Source organism: Rhamphochromis longiceps, linkage group LG7, assembly GCF_057381845.1.
Source record: "Rhamphochromis longiceps isolate RC_006_pf linkage group LG7, R_longiceps_female_GT1.1, whole genome shotgun sequence".
NCBI lineage: Eukaryota > Metazoa > Chordata > Actinopteri > Cichliformes > Cichlidae > Rhamphochromis > Rhamphochromis longiceps.
Window position 1 is genome coordinate 8,687,661 of NC_140563.1, and position 27,408 is coordinate 8,715,068.

The window sequence follows — 27,408 nt, forward strand, 5'->3', positions numbered from 1 at the left end:
CAGAAATGTAAAAACAGGCATTTAATCAACGAGAAAGAAATAAGCTAGATTTGTAAACGCTAATTAAATCAGAGACAGTCAATTCCAGCTGTGAATTGTTTATTCACCGCATGCTGTGCCGGTGTTTAACTGCCCTCCAGCTCCCCGTTAGCACCCCAAACCAACCACCGCAAGATTAGTACGCTAGCTACCGAGCCGTAATAATAATAAATGCAACTACAAAGTTTACATTACTTACCTGAGCTCGGACGATGGCTATCTGTAGAGTTTGGACGACTACGCAGCAGATTAAGACTATATTTGACACCTGGCTGTGAAACAAAAACAACCCACTTCCATATGTTTTTCAAGTTCCTGTCACGAGACCAACGCTTCCGGTCTAAGGTTTTGTTTGTTTGTTCTCGTTGTTGTTTTTTCATTAGTTTTCGTTAATAAGCTGTTTATATTCACTTATATATTTTTTAGTGAATTAAAATTAAATCGATATGTTTAATTCTACTGAGCCACGTCATTGTGTTTTATTTCGTTTTTACGTGCCATTCTTCCGCAATTTTATTTGTTTTTTCCCTACTGAGCTAATATGATTCCAGACAATTTCTTCTGTTTAACTGAGATCATTTTTGACTTTAGTGAAATGTCTTCTTTTGTCATTATAATGTTATTTTATTGAGCTGCTGTTCTTTATTTAAGGTACTTTCTGACAGTGTTTTGTTTTGGTCGCTGCAGAAGAGAAACTTCTTAATTGCATAATTATTTGCAAGTCATGAACGGAAGCTTCAGTGACAATTAAATACACGAGATATTTTGATACCTGTCCGGGATATATCCCGCATCTCGCTCGACAGCTAGTATAGGCTCCAGCACAACTATGATCCTGAAAAACGAGAGAAAAAATGGATGCATGCATGGAATATATTTCGAGTGTATATGACCGTTTTTGTTTAAGCCTTACAGTGAACTTGAAGAGAAGCAACATAATTAGCCTCGTGTACATTTGAACTGCTATGTTTCTCTCTCTTAAAAAAAAAAAAAAAGTGTAATCTAGACCGCTTTTGCCTTCAGAACTGCTTTTGCTTCTGAACTGCTTCTTTGTGGCATAGATTCAGCAAGGTGCTTCAATCAATTCTGAGATATTTTTTGGTTCAGATTGACATTATGGCATCACACAATTTCTGCAGATTTGCCAGCTGCAGATCCATGATGTGAATCTCCTGTTCTACCACATCCCAAAGATTTACTAGATCGTGATCTGATGCATGTGGAGGTCATTTGAGTACAATGAACTCTTTGTCATACTCAAGAAACCAGTCAAAGATTATTTGAATTTTGTGACTTGGTTTTGTGACATATCCTGTGGAAATCAGCCATTAGATGTGTACACTGTGGTCATAAAGCAATGGACAGGTTTGGCAGCAATACCCGTGAAGGCTGTGGTATTTAAACAGTACTCAATTGGTGCTAAGTGGCTCAAAGTGTGTTAAGGAAATAGTCACCACAACACCAGCAGCCTGAATCTTTCATACAAGGCAGAATGGGTTCATGCTGTTTATGCCAAATTCTAACCTTACCACTCTCCACCATTACCACTGCAGCAAAACTAGAGCAACATTTTTTTCAAACTTTTTACTATCAAGTTTTGGTGAGCCTCTGCAAATAGGCTGTTCTTAGCTGACAGGAGTGGCACACGTTGAGGTCTTCTGCTGCTGTGGCCCATCTGCTTTGGTGGTCAACATGTTATGCACTCAGAGATGCTCTACTGCATACTTTAATAGTAACGATGAGTGGTTATTTGAGTCACTGTTGCTTCCTATCAGCTCAAGGCAGTCTGACATTTTCACTCACTGGCTATTCTCTTTTTAAGATCATTATCTGTAAACCCTAGAGATGTTTGTGCGGGTAAAACCCAGCAGATCAGCTGAAATGTTCACACTGATACGTAACATGGTGGGAAATGTGCTACATTTGCAATCTGGCTTGCTGATTAGAGATTTGCCTCAGTTAGACAGGTGTATATGTATAATGTAATTATGACATGCACTCCCATATTTAGAAGATAACGTCCCTCTTTCTCTCCCTTTCCGTCTTACACCAATAAATTCAGTCACTCCATACATCCAGAAAGCTCACAAAATTACTTTTTATTAAGGGAAAAGTAAAAAAAAAAGTACATGATGTATAAAAAATACAAAACCATTTTGTCTAACTTGTAAGTTAAGTAAATGCATAGCAACAATACATGCAAATCTAGAGTTATGTATCCTACTATTGTATCCTACTATTCTGTGACATTTTTAAGCTACAAGGTAAAAAGGGAGAAGTACAGTTTGGTTGCAATCTATCAGCTGTTTCAGTCTACATGATAAAAATCCAAAGTGATGATACAGAATAAGTTAGGTTGCACGCAACTCAACCGATGAGCAAATAAATATTTAACAACATTTCACAAATATTGACAACCACTAATTGAATGCAATGTTAACCAAAGCCTGCGTGAGAATAACATTCGACTTCTGATGAATAAAACCGTACTATGAGTAAGCTAAAGATGAAAAGAATTCACTTCTCTAAGTAAGGATACAAATAAATATGAAATAAATAAATAATGAAACCTATATAAAGAGTCATATGACTCATCCAACCCCTTATGTACATAACACACCCGCTGCTCCTGACTACAACATCACATGTATGAAATTTCATATTAGTGTTATTTTTAAAACATACATATAAATGACCTCGGACAAGCACAAGTGTCCATAGAAAACCTGCATTGATTTGACATTGGGTGAATTTCAATGTGCTTTGGCTTTCATTTGATAAATAAATATTAGGCAATATATCACAACACATTTGTGGTATATAAGAGGCAATGGCATAGAATTTTAGCTTGTATAAAGTCTTTTACCGTATACTGACCCGGGAATGATGGAAATCACTGATATCGATATTGCTAAAATGACTGATAGACCGATTTTTGTGTTTTGCTGTTGTATTGTGTGGTATTATTATGCAAAGACACTTTTATTTGTTTTGTTTTTTTACATATAAAAATAAGTTAAAACTTCAGAAAAATGGATCCAAAAAAATAAAAGTAAGATTTACAATTTTTTATAAGGCCATGCAATTTTTAGAAGACTCATACATCAGATCAGTCGGTCTTTTGGATGAGTGGGCTTGCCATTCATGCAAAAATGCACTGTGTGTGTTGCTGAGGCCACAATAAATATTTGTACTGTCCCTTTTTGTTCCTTATACCAATGCAGATTTAACACTAGCGCTGTCTGTAACACATAATTAAGGCTGGTGTATTTGCTGTTGAAGCTGTGAATAGGCCTTATTCAAATGGGACCCATACGTATTTACACACAGAAACGCTAATCCAGTCTAAAAACCACAAACTCTTTGTTAGGAGGGGATGTTGTCGTGAGCAGACAGAAAAACAGAGGGTTACTGTACAGGTCTGTGCTCCATCAGTGTACAGTGTCATTCATTCCAAAACGGGAGATATCCACCATTAAAAAAAAAAAAACCCAAACAAACTCAGATATCAACTCTGAACAAAGAAACCAAAATTAATTAACCCCATTATATTAGTCATCTTAACATATATGCTTATAAAACATCTTCACTGAGATGGGTTCAGCTGTGTTTGTGAGCTTTAAGTAGCACCTTTTTTTCTGTAAATAAGTGGATGTATTGCGTTTTGGAATAAAATCTGATAAAAATGTACCAGCAAAGTGGAGCTCCAGCATTTCAAAGTAGATCAATTACACCGAGTATGATGGTCCATCGTCGGGATGGCAAAAATATTAAATACAAAGTAAAGACAGACAACGGAGAAACACAACAGTCCATAAGTTATCATTTAAATGCAATCAACAATCCTCATTATGGAGAAAGGATTTTTCAGCTGCTTTGTAACTGAAGGCAATCTGAGGCCACTTTTTTCTATAAGTGCTTGAGAGAAAAAAAAACAGCACCTCAAGATTTCTTCAGAGATGTGTGTGTGTGTGGGGGGGTGACTTTACCACCCTTCCTCCCCCACCACCTCACTCCTGACTGGTGGCGATGCAACATGCAGCTGAGCAGACTCTGCACTTTCACCACAAGTTGCCATCTCCTTCACTTCCTCTCCCATCTGGGATTTTTCCACACACACCCGACCTTCCTCTGCCTCCACCTCTTCTTCCTCGTCCTCCTCCTCCTCTTCCTCCTCCTCCTGCTGCTGTTGTTGCTTCTGCTGCTGTTGTTGTTGTCGTTTGTTGCGGCAGCACGGTTTGAACAGGTGGGGGTCGATGAGCACCTCCCCAAAGCGCCCCTTGTAGATTATTCCACAGCACACCTTTTGCCTGCAGAGAGCATGAAATGAGACAGAAAGCATTATGGCTCTGTGTGTTTACTGTTATTTAATTGCATTAAAATGCATTCAGTGTTGAATCTGGGTTATCCTGGATTAGCATGGCACTTCATGTGTTAAAGGTAGTATTGAGTATTTGACAGAAATGAATGCATTTTCCTGTTGTTTCTCTGTCTGACAAACAAAAAGATGTGCATTAGGCTTAATATATAAAACATCAGGCACCACAAAAAATGCTCTAAGAAAAACGAAATTTTTAAAAATGTATTGAAAAACAAGTCAAAGATCAAAAGTCAGTTATTAAATCTATTTTAAAAATGCAACATTTTAGTTTTTTTTTGTAAAATATATTTTCATGCTTTGATAGATTACTGGTCTCAAGCAAGTTTCAAAATCTCTACAAACTTTGCCAATAAAACATTACAGATTGTCTGGAAGGTAAAAGTAAACTCAAATCCTAAATACATTTTTAACAAACCTGGAAAATTGTCACTAAAAATAAATACAACTATTAGTTAATGACCCAAAACGAACAAACAAAATTATTTACATACAGTAATAAGCAAGTAACAGTTAGTAATATTAAGCTAAATACATAAAGAAATCCCTTTAATGTCACTGTAATCCAGCAGGGTGGGGCATCGGTGGGAGTTTCACCTGTATATGTACAGCAGGCGAAGGCTTGAAGGTTTATATACAGTTAAACCACTTGTAGTAGATTATTCTAAAAATTAAGCCTGTAGATTAAAGAAGTGCTTCACTGTCCGCCTTACCTCTTCCAGTATGTTAGGTCCAGAAATGAGAAAACGGGGGAGCGGCTGGATCCTGGGCTGAGCTCTGTGTCGGACCCCTCGTCTGACAGGTTGCTGTAGCTGGGAGACTGAGCAGGGGAGGCACTGGAGGTGGTGCTGTGGGCATCTGAGTCTAGAGGACAGAATAGGACAAATAATATATATATATGTATATTTTTTTTAAAACCTGAAAAAACCTGAATGAAGTAACAGGAGTGCTACTACAATCCATTAACCCAGTGCGCCTGGAAAGGAAAGGTAAAGTAAAACTGAAACGTTGTGGTACAAACAGATGTGTGCTGGTGTATTTTTAATGTCCCGATCCCACAGAAATAAACACCTTTCCAAACCTACCTTTTTTTAGCCATTATTTTGTCATGACTTTACCATTTTCCTCAAATATACATCATAATTACTTACTGTGTCTTTTCAGCTCTTTCTGAAGCCTGTTGATCTGGCTTGGCCGTGCTTTCTTGGAGATGGACTTTATTTTCTTGGGCCTGGAAGTTAACTTTAAGCTGGGACCTCCTCTGGCATCAACAACCTGGATGAGGGACAGGAAACCGGACGAATTTGTATAATTTGGGTTTTATCATCACCATAAAGTGATAGGCCGGTCATGCTGTCAGCACTGAAACTCACATGGTTCCAGTTCTTCTTGGTTCCCACAGGGAGTTTTTTCCACCGTTTCACAAGGAGCACGCAGGCATTACAGATTTCTCCAGACCGGCTTTCGCTCAGTCTGGAAGACAATTTCAGTTTGTGATGAGGAGGAAAAAATGGAAAATCTTTAGCATCAATATGACGTGCACAGCCAAAAAACCATGACAGGTATGGTTTGCCTGCAGCCCCGCACATGCTCAGGTGTATCTCTTACCCAAAGCAACTCCTGAAGTCTTTCTCATAGCGCTTGCTGTCTGTGAAACGAGAGCTTGACGACTTTGCACGGCAGATGCAGCAGCCGTCCAAACTCCTGTACATTTTAGGCTTGTGAAAGCCAAACATCTGCATTCAGGGGAGAAAAAAGGGGGGTTAAATGTTTACATATGATCAGTGTGCACCGAGTGTTTACTGCTGCAGCAGCAGGAGGAGGTGGGGGTGGAGGAGAATACTCCCTTCACCCCTACATTTGCAGTGCAGGTCAGAGGTGAAGCACAAATTTCAGTTAAGTCTGCAGTGAGCGGACAAAAATGTGTTTAATCGCCAACAATGTTCACGGAAAGCAGTTTTGCTGGAGCATCTCTCCGCTTTGACCCACATGGAAGGAGAGACAGAGTGGGGGAAGTAGGTCAACAGTCAGACAGCGTGTCAGACAGATAATGTCACCATGCTGCGCTCACAGGATTCACGCTTCGTTTTGGAAACCCAAAATAAGATTTAGGCACGCAATCAGTGCGAGCCTCCGGGCCGCACAAGATGCGTTATTCGTCACGAGGTGGAAAGACAAACTGCAAAATGTGTACCGCGTTACTAGAGAAATGCCAGTAAAATATTATACATCACTGCGTCCGGGGGAAATTACTCGAAATGTAATAAGCGTGCACAGGAATTATGATTTATGTTGCTAGGCAAAATTTAATCTCTACGGCACATGTAGACCTGAACTGCGGCAAAAACTGTGAGCCGCGCCCCCCAGACTGGGCTTTTTTTTTTCCTTTTGCCATCAGTCCTCGGGGTCTTCTGACAGTGCGGTGCCATAGAGAGTAAAAAAGAGCAGGAAAATGGCGAAGAACTCTCACTCTGCATGATTAAATCAGATACTAGATATTGGGCATTTCTGTGGAGAGGTCAGTTTAAAAAGCAACACAAGCCGACATGAAGTAAGTTGCATTGAGAAAGGAATACCAACTCTGGCACTTATTCTAACCTGTGACACAGCTAATATATTAACTGTGGGGAAAAAATGGGCTATACCTTAATTTATAAACGATTTCACGTGGTATAGTTCCTATACAACAACAGAAGAGATTCAATAGCACTTTACTGTTGCGCAGTTTTATTTGTAGTGAAGTGCAAACATTGTTTTTCTATACTAAAGTCCTTTTAAACAAGACGTGCACCTAACTTGCACTTCGAAAGCTAAGAAAGCAGCATTCATTCAAAAAAGAAAATGTAACCAAGCAATTTAAATAATAAAACTAAATAATAAAGGGTAGAAACTAATTTGTTTCTACCCTTCGCGTGCCTCATCTGTAAATTACAGACGATCTCTGCAGCAAAATACAGTACGTGACGCAACTCAACATGGCAACACACTTCAAAGGCGGAGGCAATGTGGCGAAGGGGGTGTGATGCGATTTTCCGCAAAAACTGCAACATTTAAAACAAACGCTAAAAAGAAAGAAAAATCACCGCGAAAAGCTGCCGAACTCGCACGAATAACACCCTCGCCTTTCAGAATAAAAGAAGACACCGAGCAATGTCCTCTTTTTCATCGAGAGAAAAGTGCAAGTCGCCAATTTTCACCGCCCACTCCGCCAGCGAGGAAGCATGGCATGCCACACGACCTGCTTCATGCGCACCCATTTTATGATGACCATCCTCCGCTTCCACGATGCCGAGTTTATACCTCAACTTTATGCTAGGGGATAAACTCGGACTAACGTGTTTCGAGAGCACAAAAAATAACAAATAAAATCGGCGGGCTTGGTGTTAAAGGGGAGCTGCTCTGAAATAAATGTGTAATTTGATCTTTACTCTTTGTTATTCCAGAGCCGCGTCACTGCAACAATCCACAATCGGCTACATGTGCGGCAAGTTCAAAGCGGCGGCTCTCGGAAAGTCGCTTTTCTCTCCGGTTTCTCCCACAAACCACATTTTTTATCCAGCTTGGCTTTCCTGCTTTGGTTGGGGATTACTTTGCGCTCGCGGGAGCGGTTTTGTTGACAGCGGTGGCCGCGTGCTGAGACGCATCTCCGCTCCGGGTGGGCGTGAGAGGTTCAACTTGGCTTGCCTAGCAGACAGAAAATGTGCGGCACACTGCATCCACGCTTGTCTCCTTCTGTACAAGAACACATTTGCAGCCCAGACGCTCACATTAACCCACTTTACCACGTTTACATTACCGATAAATTGTCGCCGAAATGCGCCGAGCCAACCCATAATAATAACAGCAGGAGCACGAGCACCAGCAGCCATCCCCCCCTGCTCCTCTTCGTGGCCGCACGTGAAAGCCCCTTCAAACGCATTTTAAACGCACATTTGCGCTTTTCCCGCTTTCCTCCCACTTTGCCCGGTTAGTTTCGTTGTTTCTAAGGTGACCTACAAATACCGCTGACCACCAAGTCGGGTCCGCGCAGCAGGCCTTAAAAATAAAAAAAGAGCAATTGTTCGTGAGACATCTCGAAGCTTGTTTCTGAATTACGGCCCTGAAAAGCGCGGCGAACACTTTTAAAAGGCTTTTTAAAGACGAGGCCAGACGAACACAGACAATCGTTACCTTTCTGCGAGTTGTGTGGAGCTGATCCAAAGTAATAACAGTCCGAATACCGCGTCGTTACGCTGTGACTTATGAACATCTACCCTCATCGGTAACCCGCTCTCTTGTTGATGTCTGCGCTTGTGGACGGGACTAGAGTTGTGGACTATTGTGCGCATGCGTGGTATCCACACCTCCATTTCAGAGTAGAGACGAGGGCTTTTTTTTCTTTTTCTTCAATCAAACTATTTACATAAACGACGTATGACGTATGCGTGCGTCTGCATTCTACTGGCCTTATAAGGATGGGAACATTGCGCGGGAACAGGGGGCTCGGCCCCGGTTGCTATGGCACATTGGAGAATGTAAGCAAGGGGGCGGCGCCTGTTGTTTTACTACAGGACGCCAGATGGCTCGTCTGGAGGCCTACGGTTTTTCAGGGGGCTTGGCGTCTTGGACGGCAATGGGGCTTTTTGTTGATTTGAACGGATCAGATTAGTAGTAAATAAAAGGTGGGTGAACGTAAGTCTCCATCCAGTGGTCAGTTTAAGGCTAACAGCAATGCAGAAATAAAAAAATAAAAAAATATTAGCGCCTTGAGTATAAAAAAAAAAAAAAAAAAAAAAAAAAAAAAAAATCACATAGTTGTATTTTTGTTTTTACATTTACCAAGTTTATAAGAGCAAGATTCTTCATCAGCATCAGTGTAATAGTAGTAAAGTCAACCTTTTAATAGCTGGCAATCATTTTAATCCAAGAGTCTCATCAGATATTTCAGATAAGCGTCACAAAAAACATCAACAAATGGCACTTATTTCAATTTTAACTTTAATCTTGACCACACACTTCATAAATAACAGTTCATTATTTATTGCTTTCTCTAATCTGTATTTAAAGGAGAAAAGAGGCTTGGTCATCATAGGTTACATAGTGCTTGCGGGATAGTGCAGGAGACAGCATTTTTCATAATTCCTCAACTGTTTAATTGGATGCAACATCAACATAATACCTAGCGGTTTTGAGAACATGTACTCTATTCATTGTCTGATTTTTTTTTCCCCCTCTCTCCCTTTTTTTGCAGACAATTGAAGAGCTTAAAAACAAAACAGCATGACTACTGTCCACACGAGAGAGTGTGTCTGGAGTGGGATCCATTGTTGTTACGCAGACACAAACAAGATGCCTTTGTAGAGGAAAAAAATATGTCACAAATTCAGTACACCAACAACAAATAGGAACATGGGATGGAAGGATGAAACAATCCTATCAAAGATCTGATGAAGCAAAATATTTACAATCAGAGAGAAGTGAAGGGGGGGGGGGGGCTTTCTGACAAAATGACAAGGACTATTTAAACTGACACAACTAGGACACCAGTTTGGTTCCAGTGTTTTACCAACTGAGGATTTCGTGAGCACAACTCTGCGTCACATGTGACCCCAAACTGGTAATAATAGTAATAACAATAAGGCCTGAGAACTGACGTTTGAGAATACAACACCAAAAGACATAAAAAACAAAAAACAAACATATTCTGGCCATGCATGTGCTTAGTTTAAAATTCAAGTGCAAACAACACAGCAGTAGGACAGGTATGGTTATCCTAGTGTTAGGTACAGTATAAATGACGTGAGCAGGGAAAATATTGACTGTAGATGTGAGTTTATTAATGACCCTCCAGTTCTCCTCAAGGAAACAGAACTTCACAGTGTAAACAAGCACAGGACTATTTCCTGAAGCAATCAGAGTATATAAGACATGTACATCAGTGAACAAGGCAATATGTTTGGTGCTTGAGTTGCCAGCGGTTTCGTCTAGCTCACTGTCCATTTTGCTGATCGTGATGATATGACAGAGTCACATTTCGCCAAATGTCCAAATGTACCTCCCTTCCCCACTCTTGGGAAGATGAATATCTGAATCTGTCAGCGTAGCTGCTAAACTCAGAGGTCAGAGGTCAACTCCTTTAACCAGTGCTGTCTCCAGAGTGATGGCGAAATCATTTAGTGTGTGCAGCATGCGAGAGAGGGAGTGTACAGCAGCACGGTCCCGCAGCAGAGCACCGTCCTCGTATGTCCGAGCTGTGAGGGGACAGTCTGCCAGCAGGGGGAGCCACAGAGAGAGAAGCCGGTCCCTGCCAAGACGAGAACACCGATGGTCAATAACGGGGTCATAAATAAAGTTTGTAGAACGTGCTGAAGCTTTCAAGCACTGCAAGGTCAATTGTATTCAGGGCGTCAACTATGATTCTTAAACTTTAATAATATTCTTGAGCTACTATACTGTTATCATTGCAAACTGCTATGATGTATGGTTTGAAGGTGGTAGCACAAATGGGAAACAAATGGAGGTGGAGCTGAAGATACTAAGATCTTCAATGGGAGTGACTCAGACAGACAAGATTAAAAATGAGTGCATCTGAAGGACAGCTCAGTTTAAGCAGTTTGAAGACAAAGTTAAGAGGCCAGATGATTTAGACACAGGAGGGACAGTGGATATGTGGAAGAAAGGACAATAAATTTGGAGATGCCAGGGAAGAAAAAAAGAGGAAGACCACAGAGAAGATTCATGTATGTAGTGAAGGAGGACATGCAGATGGTTGGTGTGACAGAGGAGGATGCTAGGGACAGGGTGAGATGGATACAGATGATCTGGCCAAAAGCAGAAGAAGACGACGACGACGACCGCTTAAATTATTCTGCTTTATATAAAAGAATAGAAAAGAAAATAACCTTCCTGCCTGTGATTGCTTTAACAACATCTTCCACCTGAGGAACGAGGGTGTCTTGCAAAATGTTTTCTTACAACATCAATTCAGATTTCAAAGGGAGTTTCAAAATCTGCTCACCTAATTCCCAGACAGACAAAAAGTTGGAATTTGCCCTCTTTTCCAATATTTCTAGGAGAGGCGTTGATGGCACTGACGTAGTGGCACAGCAGGTCGCAGGGCGGGCCCTTTGTCAGTGTTGATCCGTGCAGGTCACCCATCTGATCAGCAGTCTCCATGGAAGCCACGGCCTTTTCTGTGGGAAAGCATTGGTGGCCCTTTTTAGTTTAGTTTGCAACTTGAGATGCAGATTAACTCCCCACTAGATCAAGACAGGAAATAGACGTCACCTCTTTGATTTACACTTACCCACAAAGTCCCAAACGAACACATTCCTCTGAAAAAGTCGGTTGGATTTGAGACCATGGAGGAGGAACTTCTCCAAGCAAAGCACCAGACCTCCTTCACCACACAGCAAGACTGTCAGGTTTCCCCTCTGGGGTGATAGGAATGGGAGCAGAGAGTTAATAGACCTACTTCAAACAAAAGCTCATGTTACTGTTTATAACAGTCTCATATTTGTTAAAGTAAACAGAACGTATGCATGTACATTAAAGCTTGTGTACTAAAGACGTTATTAAAATGAATTAGAAGCCTTTTATAGCCAAACTCAAGTGATGCATCAGGTCTCTGCTGTGCTCTTAACGGAGATGAGAAAGGCTAGCCTGATACACAAGAGAAACAAATGAGGCCCGCGCTGGAGAGGCCGGGGTAATGAACCATGTTATAGATAAAAATAACACAGCGGGAGGCTGACAGTTGCTGCAAATATTCTCCTGTCTGCATTAACTATTTTGTCACCCTTTCAGCTTAGTGAGCCGGCAAGTAAAACGAATATAGCACTTGTCTCACACACGCATACACACACCTCTTGTTCAGGTTTGTGGAAATGCTTCACAAGGTTATTTACCGCCTCCCTCATGTCCTCTTGTACTTCAACAAACGGCATCCCTGAGAAGATGAATGAAGTGCAGTTAGCAACAGGAACACGAGGATGAATAATGAAACTAAGAGGGGAACAGAAAGGTGATCCAGGAGCAGAATCATCTGCTCGTTCAACAAGTAGGTCAACTATTGTGCTAAAGAATGTGTTCTTTGTCAGGACGTACTGCTACGGCTGCCAAGTGATCCGAGGACTGTCCGCACACTCTGAGAAGGAGAGGCCAGCTCCGGAGGAGGTGTCCCTGTCAACCTTCCAGCATCCTCCTCCGCACCAGGTGACACCAGCTGACCAATGAGGACTCTTTCCAAGCTGCCGTCCCCCACGCCTTTACCAAGCCATCGGCCGCAAGGGAACCTTCCAAGAAACAAAGACTGAGCGTTACATTGTATTCAAGATTTTAAAAACGAATAAAGACTACATAAAAAAATAAAATAAAATGAAGGATTTGGCTGAAGGGAGAGCCTTCTATTATCTGCTACGGTTTTGTGTTTTAACTTGAGGCAGTCATTAGGGTCAAAACGAAAAAACAAAACAAAAAACAAACATATTATAGATAATGTAACTTCAGCTATCAAAGTGGTTTGAAAATTCAAATTCACAGAGTCTTTTTCCTCTGCATAAAACAGCTACATACTTCCTACATCAGCTTTTCTAAGCAACCTTTGGGTTAAAGTGTTTAGAGATTTCAGACATCAGATTTTGAACAGCTGGATCATCTAGCCTTTATTATATTTTTAACACACTATCAGCCTGTGAGCTGATGTTCATAAACATAGTATCAAATGCTGTGCGAGGTCAAACGCAGCTTTCAACGACCGAAGAATATCAGAGGACGAATCTTACTTGTAGGTGTGCCCTGTAATCTCATTGTACACCATCACGCAGTCAATGAGACACTTGGCCAGCAGGCCCGAGTTCTCCTGTCCCAGCTGCAGAGTGCTCAGCCTGCCCAGGTTCTTGCACTGAAATCAAAACCACAAATCACAGTAAGAGCAGCTCTCTGTGTTTGTGTCTCCATCGGCTGTGATGTTACAACAGAGGGATGAATACCAACCTGGAAAAAAATTTCTTGTGTATTCTTTGGGATCTGTCTAACTCCAGAATCGCCCAACTCTCCTGACACACACACCCAAGGATCAACTGTTGCCATGGCGATGCTCAGCTTCTTCATGGGTATTATAACAACACGATATGGAATACCTAGAGAGAGACACGCAAAATCACGTTTTATGCATTTGTCCCTCTTTTTTTATCCACTGCCCAACTCTTCTTGCAATATATTTTGGCATTAGGTTTCATGTTTTCTCTTTGATGTCTGGAGGGAGGGTCTTTTTGCAGGGACACTTTTAATCCGTGTTAATAAGGAGGAAGTTAGTGTGGTTGTCGTAATAAACAGCACAAAAGAAAAATTTTTCTGCTGTTCAAGCTCGCATGACTTACAGACTGAGGTGAAGACACGTGTAAAGCAGAGGTAGTCCACGGTGTTTAGAGAGAGCAGGTGGAACAAAAACTGCTCCCTTTCTTCCTCGCAGAGCAGGAATGCATGAGGTTTGTACAGCTGCCTGTCAGGGGCCCAAGAGAGAACAATATCAGTGATACTGCAAACTAAATTAATAAAAAAGCAATATTTCTGTTTATTTATCAACTGTGAACTCTTACCGGAGCAGCTCCTGATTTGTGAGCAGCTCTTTGAGGTGTTGGGATAGTATTTTCTTCTCTAGAGCCAGGTGGATCCAGGCTCGGGCCTGACCCACATCAGACAGACCCTCACTCATGGTCTGGATAAACCTGGAAGAACGACAGACCGGCTAAAAGGAGCTGCAATATTCAACTTTTACACTAATAATATCCTCTGAGCTCATCTAGAAAACTAAAAGCCCCTTTCATCAACTGCCTCATTACCTCATATCCTGTATTAACGATCCTCTCAGGGGCAAAGCGCCATCATCAACTGTTCTCTGGTCTGAACAGTTAGATCCTGAAAAGGCAGAAAAAGCACCAATTATGAGTCCATTCTTATTTCAGTGATTTCCAAAAGTAGCTCAGTACAGACGGGGGGCTGTGCTCTGACCTGGAGACTCAGCTGGTGCCTCCGTCTTACCCTGGGCAGCTTGGTAGTGAAGCAAATGGGACCAAAGAGCAGACTTCCCCTGTTCACAATAAGCAGTAGTTAATTTCCAGCATGCATGCAATCATCTGCCATTCCAGACATTTTTCTAGGCAGTCTCTTCACATGGAGACATACAGCGCGGTCTTAGCATGCCACGTGAGCTCACCTGTTTCACCTGCAGACCGTGGCCCCATGTTCTCTCCAGCAGGTCACACAGGCCGTGGATGAGTGTGTTTTCCTGCAGGCCTGTGATGCTGGCCTCTCCCTGACCCAGTTCCACACTCTCCTTCCCCATCCTTTCCTTCAGCATCCGTTTGGTCTAAAAAGAAGAAGATTTTTGCATTAACCTTGAGTAAAATAATTAGGAACATTCCTATTTTAAGCACCTAACGAGAGCGCTTACCTTTAGACGACACTCGCTGAGCAGCCCATCAACAAACTCCCGGTGCGTCTGAGTGATAGCTTGAGGCGTCAGGTCAAGTAGTTTAGACTGGCGGAGATTCTTCCTCGCAAAGGTGTATTTCTGTTGAATAAACAGGTAACATATTAGACACACACCCCTTGAAGCCTGCATGCTAATCTGTGTGTGTGTTTTTTGACACACACACTGTAGGTACCTGTCTCTGCTCGTTGTCCACTCCTGACTGATCAGAAACTGTGGATCTCTTGGGTTCAGACCTACGAGAGGCTGTGACACGACTGGACCACCTGATGACACAGCAAAATAAAATCCATAATTTTACACAAGTCAGAGTAAACCAGTCACGCCTGGAAATAAAGTTTTAATTATTTTCATTACTCACTAGAAACAGATTTTAATTTAATCTTAATAACAGCAGGAAACGAATCTCACTTGTTGGTGTTCTGTGCCTGGGCAAGGACATCCGCCTGCAGCTTAGGGAAGTAGCCCGGGTGATGACGACCCTGGCCAATCCTCATGTCCAGCAGGTGGGGGTGTATGGCTGTGTGGTCGGCCTTCAGCAGCCTCCGCTCGATGGTCTGACCTGCAGAGAAAAAAGTGAACAAAAAAACATTTATTTTTGTTTGTTGTCATTTGTATTAATTAATTAATTTTTAAAGGGATTTCACATTTCAATTAAATTAGTTATTTCCATGAATGGCTTGTGCATAACACCCTAACACAGTATAAAAGAAAGTAACCATGTTATGTTATTCTGGAGTCTAACGTATGGACTTTGTGAATTGTGAACAATGCCACAGACCAGCCACAGAGATGAAAGGCTGGCACCACTTCAAAGCTGCAGCTTTGCAGCAGTTTTCACAGGACACAGAGCCCTGCTGTCCTCTGCTTATATAATGCTCACAGACCAGCATGTGCCTCATTCTTCTCTAATTTACTAGTTCTACCCATCTTTTCCCCCTTACATTTCATTCGATCCCATTGCTTTTTGTGTTCCAGTTATCCACCAGGTAAATTGGTTTTTATTTTGTTTCAGTAATGTTGAATGAATTACAGTTTATATGGCTGCATAACCTGGTGCAAGAATCCCCCTAAGCACAGTTTATGCAAAATCCTCAGTGCTTATCACAAAAGGGAGAGAAAGGCCAAGCAGCATAATCACCATATAAACCCAAACAGACGGGCAGATGGTGTCAGATTTGCAGATTCCCTCTGCGAAATCTGGCATCCAGCTTCATTGCATAATTTTGCTCAGATTTCCTTTAATATTTTTGCTATATCCTAATTATATTCTGGAAAAACCATTGGTGAAACAGCGTCAGGCATCTACTTAAAATACAACTAAAGTCATGGATATTTTACACATTTTACAGACCTATCTAAACCATGTGATCATGCTATTGTACTGAAATAACTGCGTTCAGCTGGTATGGAAGAGTCTAATAAAGGGTTTCAGATAAAACTCAGTGCCCCCCTTGTATTATCATAGGTGTTCCACAGGGGTCCACTCCTGGTCCTCCTTACTTCCACACGCAATGCATAAACTATACAATTTGTGCTTGTTTTGAAGTCTAGTAAAACACAGTGTATGCAACTCACTCAGTCACCTGAAAGTATCCAGCCTACTTTCAACATCTAAACCCTTGATGTTTATAAAACTGGAACTGTGCTGAGTGTTATAAATACTTCTAAGACCCACCTGGAACGACTTTACATTTTTTTTGTCTGGACTTGATCAAGCTGACATTGTTTATATGCATGCATTTCCCACCTTCTTTGAAGCCTCGGTGCGCCACAGTGCACTAGCACGTTTCACTCTCAGTTTGTCCTATTAGAAATACAACAGTGGTCCTTCCTTAACCCTCTGGGATCAAAGTCTTAACCCTAATCCTACCCCACACTTTGGGAGAGCAGCACTAACCTTTGCTAGCAAATTGTGGTTTGTAATATCAAACTAAAACAAATACCTGAATCTCAAATATGCATTGAGATGATCTAATATAACACAAAATGTGATTCAGAACATTTTTGCTATTCCATTAGTTTACAAGTATCACTTTCATAAAATATCTAAAAAAAAAAAAAAAAAAAAAAAAAAAAAATATACTGTATATTTATGCTTTATGTGTGTGTGTCCTTAAACTGTAGTGTTTTTTTCTAATTTAATTAAATTTTTTAAATACATAAGTCCCTCTTTGCAATGACAGTACCCATTTAAAGATTATTATTATTATTATTATTATTATTATTATTATTATTATTATTATTATTAATAATAATAATAAGTTACCAGTGGCTTATCACAGGGTTTCATTAGCATGTCCAGCTTATTTAAATTACTATATGTAATTATTAAAATGACGATGAGGCTCCTTTATTTGTGTATGCATATATATTAGCGCTTGTCAGAGCTCCACTAAACTTACAGGAGCTAATAACTTATCTCAGCATATAAACTTTACTGTCCAATTTGCATGAATATCTATGAAAATAAAGTCAGCTCTCGTTAGGACGCCAACATCTAAACTGGTGTTTGTATGTGCTCCTTGTTGGACAGTACAGTATTTATTATAATAATAATAATAATAATAATAATAATAATAATAATAATAAGACTTATAAGAACATGTAAAATGTTTCATGCCACATTTCACTTCCCCCCCCATCCCTTTGTGATCCTGGGCACCTTCACAGTACCTGATTCAAAGAGGGTAGTGCATTTCCTGTAAAGACAACTACAGGAATCTTCGCTCCCCGTGTCATACAGTCGTTCTCGCTCTAAACGGCTGTCGAACAGCTGCTGTAGTGGCTCCCTATCTGCCCAGCGAGATATAACCTTCCCATCCACAAAAGAAGAAAACATGGATGTCTCCAAGAACCGGGACAAGAAGTGCAAGTGGCTCGCTGGCTGAACGGAGAGAAAGGAACCCTAAAACATTGAAAAGCAGGGGTTTACTGAATGAAGATATAACAATAATATGACTTATTTCAGATAAATGCAATCTATCAGTCAGTCATCCACTAAAGTACCTTATCAAAGTTGAACATCCCCTCTCGGTTAGTCAACCAAGAGTCCAAATCCAGAGCGCTGTGGATGACGAAGTCATCATATCTGCCAAACATTGCAGCAAAACGTCCTGCAAACACCTCCCTCAGCTGAATATTCAGCTTTGCAGCCTTCAGTTCTTCCTCCTCCTCCTCAAACACGTGTCCCAGTGTCTTCCCTCCATCTGACATCTTTCCTCCTCCACACCTCCTCGCCAGAGCCTGCAGCCTCTCCAGCACCGCCAACTCCTCGCCTCCGAGGTTCCCGTTCCTTCTGTCCTCCATCAGATCCTCCAGCACCAGGCTGCTTAGCCGAGGGGAGGAGGAAGAGGCGGTCGTGGGCTTAGCGATCACACCGCCCTGTGGAGGCAGCCCAAATTGCAACAACACCTCACTCAGTTCCTGAATGAGTTCAGTCTGATCCGGAAACTGGGGAAGGTCTTCAGGAGCTTCGACGCAGTGGTTGTCAATGTCCACGAAGCACAGGTTAGCCTGTGTTAGAATATGAGACAAACCAGACAGTTACAATACGACAAACAATTTTCAGTTTGCCCATCAATCAGATAATCATAATAGGTTTATCCTGTCACAATGTACAGACAGTTATCTCATCCAGACAGAGTGAGTTGAGCTTTACCCTCTAATTAAGCTCTGAGATGGAGATTTACACACAATTAATAGATTCTTAGCATTTCACTTTGATAAGTGCAAAAACGCAAACAGGATATTAGCATGTGAAAGATTATCTGTTATCGTTGCAACAGGAGACAATGTGGAAAGTGCAATATCAGTCGGCGACAGCGATGTGAAACCTTTGCAAAAAAATAAAAAACAACTGTGCCCATAAAGTTGCCAAGCAACAAACCACAGAAAGATTATTTTTTAAAACTGCCTCTGTAAGCAGCAGCGGAGCTCAGCAGTGCTCGACAGTCAGCAGCCACACGACCTTCAGCAGTGACCTCCGGCAGTGAGTTTTTAGCCTCAGGGGAGATGAACTGCAGAATGGACTGTTAAAGTCGACTCTGTTCAGCTTCATCCTTCCTCCAAGTGCCATCACTTCCAAGTGTTTGGTTTTGTTTTTTAACACATCTTTAAACCAAACAAGACAAAGAGGAGAAAGAATAGTCGGGGAGGGTTGTTTCACATTCAGAGACTACACAAACGTTTATTTCACCAGAATTAAGTTATGCTCTGTTTCCTGATTATTCTTCGGATCAGTGGACACACTGGATTTTTTAATGCATATCAAAATGAAGGACTACTAATTAACTGCAAACACTCAAATATGTATGATTAAGATGTTCCTCATTTTCTTCAAATTGCAGGGCCTTGGGGGAAATAAGTGGTGAGCTCTAATTCTGTTTAATAATTCATCCAGCCCCATTATTCTGCATTTCTGGAGCTCTGCACTTTTGCTTTCATCCCCTCAGAGCTGTCTTACCGCTGCCTCTTTTCTGGGGCAGAGAGACTTCAAAGAAGCTTCAGAGGCAAGATATTCATGCAGCATAAAGTGATCTGGGATGCAGGATTGGATTTGAAAGGGGGAGGCAGCTCAGAGGAAATGCATCATCCCAGTTCGACATGCTGGAGGCAAAGGGTGCGCTCCATGAACCATGGAGCGGATAAGCAAATGGCTGCAAGATCGTCTAAGTTTTATGGTATATTTTTAGATCCTTTTATTTTAGCTTCTATTAAAATGTCTGCATCCTGCAGTTTTGACTGGTACATTCACACGGGAAACGGCAAAGACATTTACGCATAATTTTCCCTCTGAGTGATGTACCTCATGTGGCAGATTGAGGGAGGATCGCTGAGCTCCATCTCTGCGCTGGATACCCATCAGGAATGGCACAGGAGCGTCGAGCAGGTGATGTAGTGGTGCAGAAATGATGGGCAGGTAGATGTGTTGCCACTGAAATGGGAACAGCAGTGTGTTGATGCCCTCTGCCACGGTCATCAAACGCTGGTAGTCTGTATACAGAGACATCCGAACAAAGCGTTAAGCCGTCTCTGAGCTCATTCATATTCCTGTTACACAGCACAGTTAATGACTACGGAGGTCTCATCACCATATCACTAAGCTGCACTGTCAGAGCTTCCAAAATTTACCCACAAAAACCCATCTGTCAAACCCAGCACCCCCTCGATCCTAGAACTATGCACACATAGGCTGGGCTTTCCCACTACTTTTTGTTTTAGGACAAACCACTTGCAGGCTTCATGTCATATTATTGTGTTAAATACAAAGAACAGCTGCTTTTCTGTATGTGCAGTCATTATTATTAGAGTTCAAAGGTGTCATTATAAATGTTTTTCATATCCAGCATGTGTGCGCTTCAAAAGTTAAATCAATATTTTAATGATGTCAACAAACAGACTTGATATGATCTCTGAGTGACATGTTAACTCTCCACCCTCTTGCCCAAATATGGTCACTTCTGGTTCCTAAACACGAAATACAGAGTTTAGAAACCAGTGGGTGACATCACCGTGATGATGTCCATCTTTTAAGTACAGTCTGTAGTCTATCCCTGCAGACACCTGTGTTAAAATGCCAACTTTACAGCAATAAAAGACTTTTTACAACCTGCTTATGGCTTTAGGATCTACAGCGAATTTATGTTGCAGTTATTTTTTTATTGAAATCATCCCTTTAAAAACTACTTAAGCTTGAAGTTACACATTATATTGTTTACCTTGTCTGTTACTTACCATGGCAGGTATCTGTCCCCATACAGTCTATGGATGCAGCTATCTAACCAAATTAATTGGCATTAACTGATAACGTAGCACTCCCTATCTAACCCTAACCCTCTTGTCCAAACTTGGCCACTAAGAAAAACCTAACATGGTGGCTGAGCCTCCTTAATGATGATTATGGTGGTCATAGTATGAAACAACACATTTTATGAACATGAATAAGTCAACACATGGACATAAAGCAAGCACGCACAGCACCAGGAGCTTGAAACTGAAGCAGCTGCGTGAGACTCAGCTGTCATTTATTTTCCTAATTACGGCTTTGCTTTTCCTGTTACATGCCAAAATATCTTGCATGCATAAAATCTGTAATTTCAGTGCTTACCTGAAGAGTAAAGCAGGACTTGTGTCTCCAGAAGTGCACAAGTAAGTAGTTTCACCATGCTGTCCACACCCAGGAGGGAGAACGCATCTCCAAGAGGATACTCCCCCAAAGGAAGCTCACCTGGCCCGGGCCGCTGGCAAAGGATGGGCCCTTGCACCCCATGGAACCTCAGCGACCTTCCAGGTGGAGGCAACGGCACCTCGTACAAGATGTTATGGATGTAGCTCTCTAGAGGGAGTGGTGGGGCTGTCTGTGACGTCACAGCCTGGTGGAGCTGAACCAGAAACTGTCGTGAAGCTTGAAGAAAAGGGAGCGGCGTGACGAGGCAGAGGGCTTTGGACACATACAGGGTGTCTCGCGTTGGATCGAAGGAGCCTACACATCCGAGGCAGCCAGACACCCCAGCCAGAGACTCGGCGTCTGACTCATCCAAGCTGCTCGCAAGTGAGTCCATACTGGAGGTGGAGGGTGAGGAGGCAGAGGAAGAGGAGGATGAGGGAGAGGAGGCCAATGAAGAGGAGTGGTGCTCCACATGGTGCATCTGACAGAGTGTCTGCATGGCAGTGATAATCTGAGGACTGGTCACCTCCTCGTAGAAGGTGTGAACAAAGCCGTAGGAACGCGTGCCATCGTCGAAAGAAATCGTAAACGAGTGAAACTGAGGATCGAGTCTGTCTGCTTGAGTGCGAAAGGACAGCCCTCTGGGCATGCAGAGCTGGAGGACAGAGGAGAGAAAACAAGAGATGTTTTAGTACAGAGTGACAATGTTCAATACCGACCTCAAAAAGTATATAAATGGAGGGTTAAACCAAAATATACAACAGCAAACATCAGCATCCTCCATCCTCCAGACACTTCAACCTGATAAAACTGAAGTTTGCCGCCATCAAAAATGGCAATTATTTTAAATATTCTTGTGCTAGCATAGGCTTGATTTTGTCCTACAATGTAATCAGAGCAAAAATCCACCCCTGGGGGGGAAAAAGTGTGGATTAGCTACATAAAATGACATGCTTAAAAAGACCCCAAAAAGTAAAGCAAAGCCAGAGGAAGGTGCTTTTGCACAATATATGAAATGGTCTAGAACAAACCAACACTGATTCCACTCCGTCTGATTACTCATGTAACTGTGAGGCTGATGCTGCTCTCATCATCCAGACCTGTTTTGCATGTTTAGATGAAAGCAAGACTGATGAAAAGGGGCAGAAAATAAGCCAGCACGTAACTCCTATTACACTTCCCTCCAGCTGACTTTGCCTCTTCCATTATTCTCCATCAATAGCTGAAAGAGCAACAAAATCATTTGGCCTTCTAACAGGCACATCTTGTCCTTCAGCTGCAGATGTAACAGAAAATGACCAACACTGTGCAATCCAACATCTCACCATGTTGACAGCATCTTTATTGAAGGGGTTCCTGTCTGTATTTTCAGGGTAATGAGCCAAAACCTTCGATTTGAAGGACCGTCGAACAGGGCTGTGCTCAAAGCCCTCACCTGAAAGACAGACAGACAGACAAATTGAGTAAAGAGGTTATTCTATTAATGCAGGGTGACCTTGATCGATGCTGAACCAGAATTCATAATGAGACAGAAAGGACAGACCAGAGGGCATCAGAACATGACAGCAGCTTTGATTAATAAAAAACGACCAGGGCAACCTTGACAGATAGTAAAAAGAAGTTCATGTGCTGCAGCAAAGTGGGAAAAGCCACTCCAAGAGTTATGTAACTCAACTCATTAGCATAAAGAAAAGCAATGCAACAAGCCTCATCCCTGACACTGCAGAAGGGAACTCTTTAAACTGATAAGAGGTGCTGAATTCAAAGTGCATGCAAGAGAACTATATCCCACATAAATTGCTGCAGTGAACACATGCATTGCCTCGTGTGGTTAAAGTATCTCTTTTTTAAATCTCGGCACCATGTGTCAGCTTCTAGCTCGGGTTACATACAAAATGCTGTCTGTGCGAGTAGATGAAGCTGCAGCAAAAAAATAAATAAATGAATAAATAAAAAAACGGGTGTATGATTCACAGAGGGTAATCAGCGAGGTACTTTCATTATTTATCCTCTTTCTAAGGGGGATGCCCTTGAACAGTACTCTTCTTTGTGTTCCCTGCTTTACTAGCACACCATCAACTCTCAGAGACATTCACTGGAATCGCTGCACAAGAACAAAATCATCTGTAAATGCCAAACCAGCTCTGCAGCACTCATTCGACCCTTCAGGAACATCCACATCACCTGCCCACGAAATGACGCACGCCACCTCAAGAAACTGCGCTGCAGGCAGAGCGAGGAGCGAGCCACTTCAAGTCAAACTGACTCAGACCGGTAGGTGGGAGACAGCTAATGGACGAGAGTGACGCGGGGCGGGAATGGCAGTGTTCTTTACTAAGAATACAAATTAGTGTCGGCGCTGAGAGGCACAACTGAGCATCGCTGAAGGAGTTGCCATGGTTTCCATTTCCGCCGTGGCCTCGATGATCGCCATCGAGACAAAGCTTTTGTGCTCGTCACAGGTTACGTCAGCCTGGGTTTTATCAGCTGACCTAATTAAACCGCCACCCCCCCGGCTCTCCTCCTGACACGGGTTCCCACCAAACAGCTTTCACAGACGTAGATGCAGCCTGTGTGTGTTTCACGGGGTAACAGAGCAAGGGGAGGTGGAGTGGAGTGGAGGGAGGTTTGTTTTAGTGTTTGAATGAAAGCTTAAAGGCCTGTAATTAGCACATTAACAGACTCACTAGATCCAAGAAATGTGCTGGATGCTTTACATCATCTGTAGGCGTGAGAATAACTATCATTTTCACACCGATTTGTCACAAAAACAGTGACGAATGTCTCATCCAAGTATCCAAATTCATTACAATGGTCACTTTAATATCAGCCGTGTCTTGTTTTTAGTGTTTCATATTCATTCCACTGTCCCTAAAACAGGCCAACTCCATCAGCCACCAGTGAGCAGCCAATAAAGACAGACATCCATCACTTTCACCAACTAAATTACCTTTGCTGTCCCATTCATCACACCATGACATGAGCAGGCATAAAAAGTAGAGAGATATTAAAATGACAGGCGTGTCAGCTGGTACTGACTGATGACACTTTAAATCACTCCACCACTGATGCGCCTGACCACTGAAGGTGACTCGCACGACCAAAAAAAGAAAAGAAATTTTGGTTTTTATCTTAGACTTGAAGCTCAGGAACAAAGAAAGCACCAAGTGCCTAAAAATATGTTGAAAAAAACAAAAACAAATGAATCAAGCAGAATGTCTAATTATATAATGAGATATATGCTTTACATCTCCCTGCACAATAAAGCTCGCTCTGTGCGATCAGGGACTACTCCACTGATGTCATATCTCTCCCCTATGTAACCATCATCGTGCCTGCACGGGCGCTGAAGCGTCGGCCATTCAGCATTCCAACAGGCAACGTCATGTGAAATCTGATTAGGCTGCAGAAACACAGTGGCATGTATTGAGAGGCTAACAAGGGCAGATTGTCTCTCGGTGGGCATTCACCAATTACACACTCTCACAGAAAGAGGAACTGTATATGGGACACATTTAGAGCACATAGTGGGCTATAACTTGTGGAATACTTGTGAGTAAAGGAGAAAAACCCTCACACAGGGAGAGAAATCCTTTAAAGGAGCAGAGCCCCCCTGCAGCGATGGGTCTGCGATGACCTGCTGTTACATAAGTACAATGGTGTAGCTCAGAGACAGTAGCCAAGGAGGCAGCTTTCTAACCCAGTGGTTAATTAGAGCTTTAAAACAAAACAAAACAAAGAGCAAAAAAACACAACAAGCATGTCTGCTAAAAGCCCCCCCATGAGGAGCTGTTTCACAACAGCTGCTCCAGAGATGAGGAGAATACAGGGTGTGACTGCTGCTCCAGATCTGGAAGTGACGCTCAAGGTATTCAGCACACCTGCGATGTGACCGTTTTCTCACAAACACCGCAGCGCACGTCACACGAGCCTCCTGGGCAGAGTTGTTCTCAGCTCAGTGTCAACAACTGGCTGCAAAAGGAGGTGACGCCACCTGATATTTCTCTATTTCTTAGAGTCTTGTCAACCACAAATAAACCCCAATAAGCAACTGAGATGAGGAGACTTCACCGCAGCCCAAAATATGACATCACATCCCTTTCACCTTCTTGGTTAAAAGAGGAAAATAAGAATGATGGGTCACTTTCTGTTTGAGACCACCCCAAATCACGTGGATTAATCAGTACGTTTTGATTCACAGAGGAGTGTATTCTGGGAGCAAACAGCCCTGCCTGGATGTTCCAGCTGTGTTACAGCTTTAACGAGCAGAATTAGGACGCTGCTGTTTTCCCTCGATTCTGCCCTTTCTCTCCTGTGATCCCGAGGCAGGTGTAGCAGTAGATGACTTGCAGAAACCATAAAATAAAATCTAATGTGACACAATACTAGACTGAAAATATGATGAAAACTCAATGAACACAGCCGCCAAGTGATGTGTCCTAAACAGGGGTATAATATAAACAGACCGCACCTGGGATACAAAAGACAATATATCAGAAATATTCCTTTCAATGGCTTAAGACTGATTGGGAAATGATACAATGCACATCATTTGTCTTTGCTTTCACATCCAACTGATACTACATGCTCAGAGACATGTACAAATCCTGCCCAAATATAACCTTATATTTATCACATTTTTCATATATTTGAGGATATTCTGCACAGGCTGCTCACACATATTATTTAGAGCACTGACAGGGAGAAGAAAAATCATATTTAAATGGCTGTCACCCCTCCCCACACAAACAGAGACACAATTGGGCAACACAAATAGGCCTATATGAATTACTAAATATATAACCTGGCTAATGCTGTCATCCAACATAACATGCTGCGTATCTGTGTATTGGCGGGTGTGTCTTTTTGTCCTTAAATATCATCTACCTGCTCCATCGTCCGGCTCCAGGCCCGTCTCCGTGTCCACTCCACACACAACAAAATAGTGGGCGAAACGGCAAGAAGCCGATCCTGTGGCGGCGGCGGTGTTCATCCTCGACGCGTTGTGTTGACGGTGTGACACAGCTCCGTTTACTTCTGCTTAATGCTGTAGGTGTTCATAGCTGGCGCTGGTTTTTAATCCGAAATCCTCGAAGCTCCCGCTGCGCGTCCCGATCCGCACCCAATGAACCGCGCTGTGACTCTGATGGAGTCAGGGTGATCCGGGGATGGTCATCCAGTTTGTTCAGAGGGGGAGGAGGCTGTGTGGAGACAGGCAGGCAGGGAGGGAGGGAGACAAAGGCTTAAAAGCATCAGCGTCCCCCGCTAAAGTCTGCGTCATTTTCACATAGATGTTTACGAAATTCATCTGTAGCGCAAAACAATCAGTCTCATAGATCATCAGGATTCTCATTTATAATTATTATTTTTGTCGGTGGAGATGATTACAATTATTTATTGCACAAATGCAGATCACGGCCGGGAAAACTCTGAAGAAAGAAATTAAAACAACGTTTTCGACATTTTGGATAAAACTCCACTTACCGTTTACTAATTACCGTAATACTGTGAAAACGGTCGTGCGCCCTACAGTTGGCTGTGGATTTGCAGGAGCCTCCTAAAATCTGAGAAAACACTTTAGACCTCAGCGTTTCATTGGAAGTTTTTATGGGAAGTTCGTGTTGCCAACTTTAGGCATGGAGTTTGGAAGTCACGAGCTTATTTTACCAGTCAGGGGATGACTAATGACTAATGCATGATGGGAAGTTTTGTGGGAAATGTAGGATCAAATGGTTCTGGTGCTTGATCCCTGAGTCGAGATACTAATAAATAAATAAATACATAGTTTTATTAAAAATCTGCAGTTGTGTTAGTTAGCAAGTAACATGAATTTAATGTCACAGCGCAAGAATAAGTGACCTCAGCTTAATTTTAAGATTAATCAACTTGATGTGTTTTTGTTTATCATGTCCTAAAAATGTGATTTTATGAAAATAAATATAAAAATCCCTTTTCACACAGATCTGTTTTGGTTGGATGGATGCCATCTGAGCCAGACAGTTACAGGAACACTTCTCAATTCATTATTGATTAACAAATAAATACACTTGCCAAAAGTCAGACACTAAAGACACCATCAGTCATCCACAACATTTAGAGCCTAACCATCAGCAGTCGAAGCAACTGAACTCCAACTCATTATCTCTATTAGTCGCTATGCTTGCCAAATACCTCCCCAGTTATAAATGATTAAATGGAGTATGGACTTTGTCTTTTGTCTGCGGTGTTTATTTTATTCTGATGTTTTATTTTTTAAACTTGTCTGTTGCGAGATCTCAAACTTTACACTCCATCCCAGATAGCAAGGAAACATTGAAACACTGTTGAGTCAATATCAGGCTGTGTCATTGA

General features: G+C 42.1%; 3 protein-coding genes across 4 annotated transcripts in view; all 3 read right to left on the minus strand.

The window, feature by feature from the left end:
- kxd1 (KxDL motif containing 1) overlaps window positions 1-376 on the minus strand; it is a 2,552-nt gene extending 2,176 nt beyond the window's left edge. The window contains exon 1 of the mRNA XM_085411968.1: window positions 239-376. The gene's annotated coding sequence lies outside the window, so the exon portion shown is untranslated. The remainder of the gene's footprint in view (window positions 1-238) is intronic.
- Window positions 377-2,526: 2,150 nt separating this feature from the next.
- On the minus strand, window positions 2,527-8,744 carry sinhcaf (SIN3-HDAC complex associated factor). Of its 2 annotated transcripts, XM_085411967.1 has the most exons (6): window positions 8,588-8,744; window positions 6,026-6,153; window positions 5,791-5,890; window positions 5,569-5,692; window positions 5,131-5,281; window positions 2,527-4,349 (listed from the first exon to the last, which is right to left on the minus strand). In XM_085411967.1, exons 2-6 carry the CDS (start codon window positions 6,151-6,153, stop codon window positions 4,025-4,027), a joined length of 828 nt encoding a protein of 275 aa, XP_085268093.1. In that variant the 5' UTR covers window positions 8,588-8,744; the 3' UTR covers window positions 2,527-4,024. The 2 variants fall into 2 exon arrangements, with proteins under 2 accessions (XP_085268093.1, XP_085268092.1); XM_085411966.1 differs by lacking the exon at window positions 8,588-8,744 and having other exon boundaries at window positions 6,026-6,159.
- Window positions 8,745-9,376: 632 nt separating this feature from the next.
- LOC146664719 (DENN domain-containing protein 5B-like) lies at window positions 9,377-27,282 on the minus strand. The gene is made up of 21 exons (XM_085411952.1): window positions 25,945-27,282; window positions 22,383-22,492; window positions 20,998-21,712; window positions 19,696-19,883; window positions 17,898-18,404; window positions 17,565-17,796; window positions 15,300-15,450; window positions 15,064-15,154; window positions 14,850-14,969; window positions 14,613-14,765; window positions 14,408-14,486; window positions 14,239-14,314; window positions 13,996-14,124; window positions 13,777-13,898; window positions 13,391-13,536; window positions 13,180-13,298; window positions 12,503-12,690; window positions 12,262-12,344; window positions 11,703-11,829; window positions 11,415-11,589; window positions 9,377-10,700 (listed from the first exon to the last, which is right to left on the minus strand). Exons 1-21 carry the CDS (start codon window positions 26,048-26,050, stop codon window positions 10,517-10,519), a joined length of 3,801 nt encoding a protein of 1,266 aa, XP_085268078.1. The 5' UTR covers window positions 26,051-27,282; the 3' UTR covers window positions 9,377-10,516.
- Between the last annotated feature and the right edge of the window lie 126 nt (window positions 27,283-27,408).

Excerpts from the sequence above, each read along its gene's own strand:
- sinhcaf (XM_085411966.1), bottom strand. The coding sequence starts at position 6,159 with ATGCAGATGTTTGGCTTTCACAAGCCTAAAATGTACAGGAGTTTGGAC. Across the intron at positions 5,891-6,025 it reads GACTTCAGGAGTTGCTTTGG|ACTGAGCGAAAGCCGGTCTG; the intron begins GTAAGAGATACA and ends ATTGTCTTCCAG. Across the intron at positions 4,350-5,130 it reads GACCTAACATACTGGAAGAG|GCAAAAGGTGTGCTGTGGAA; the intron begins GTAAGGCGGACA and ends TGCTCTCTGCAG.
- LOC146664719 (XM_085411952.1), bottom strand. The coding sequence starts at position 26,050 with ATGAACACCGCCGCCGCCACAGGATCGGCTTCTTGCCGTTTCGCCCAC. Across the intron at positions 19,884-20,997 it reads AGTCCTGCTTTACTCTTCAG|ACTACCAGCGTTTGATGACC; the intron begins GTAAGCACTGAA and ends CTCTGTATACAG. Across the intron at positions 12,345-12,502 it reads ATCACTTGGCAGCCGTAGCA|GGATGCCGTTTGTTGAAGTA; the intron begins GTACGTCCTGAC and ends TCATCTTCTCAG.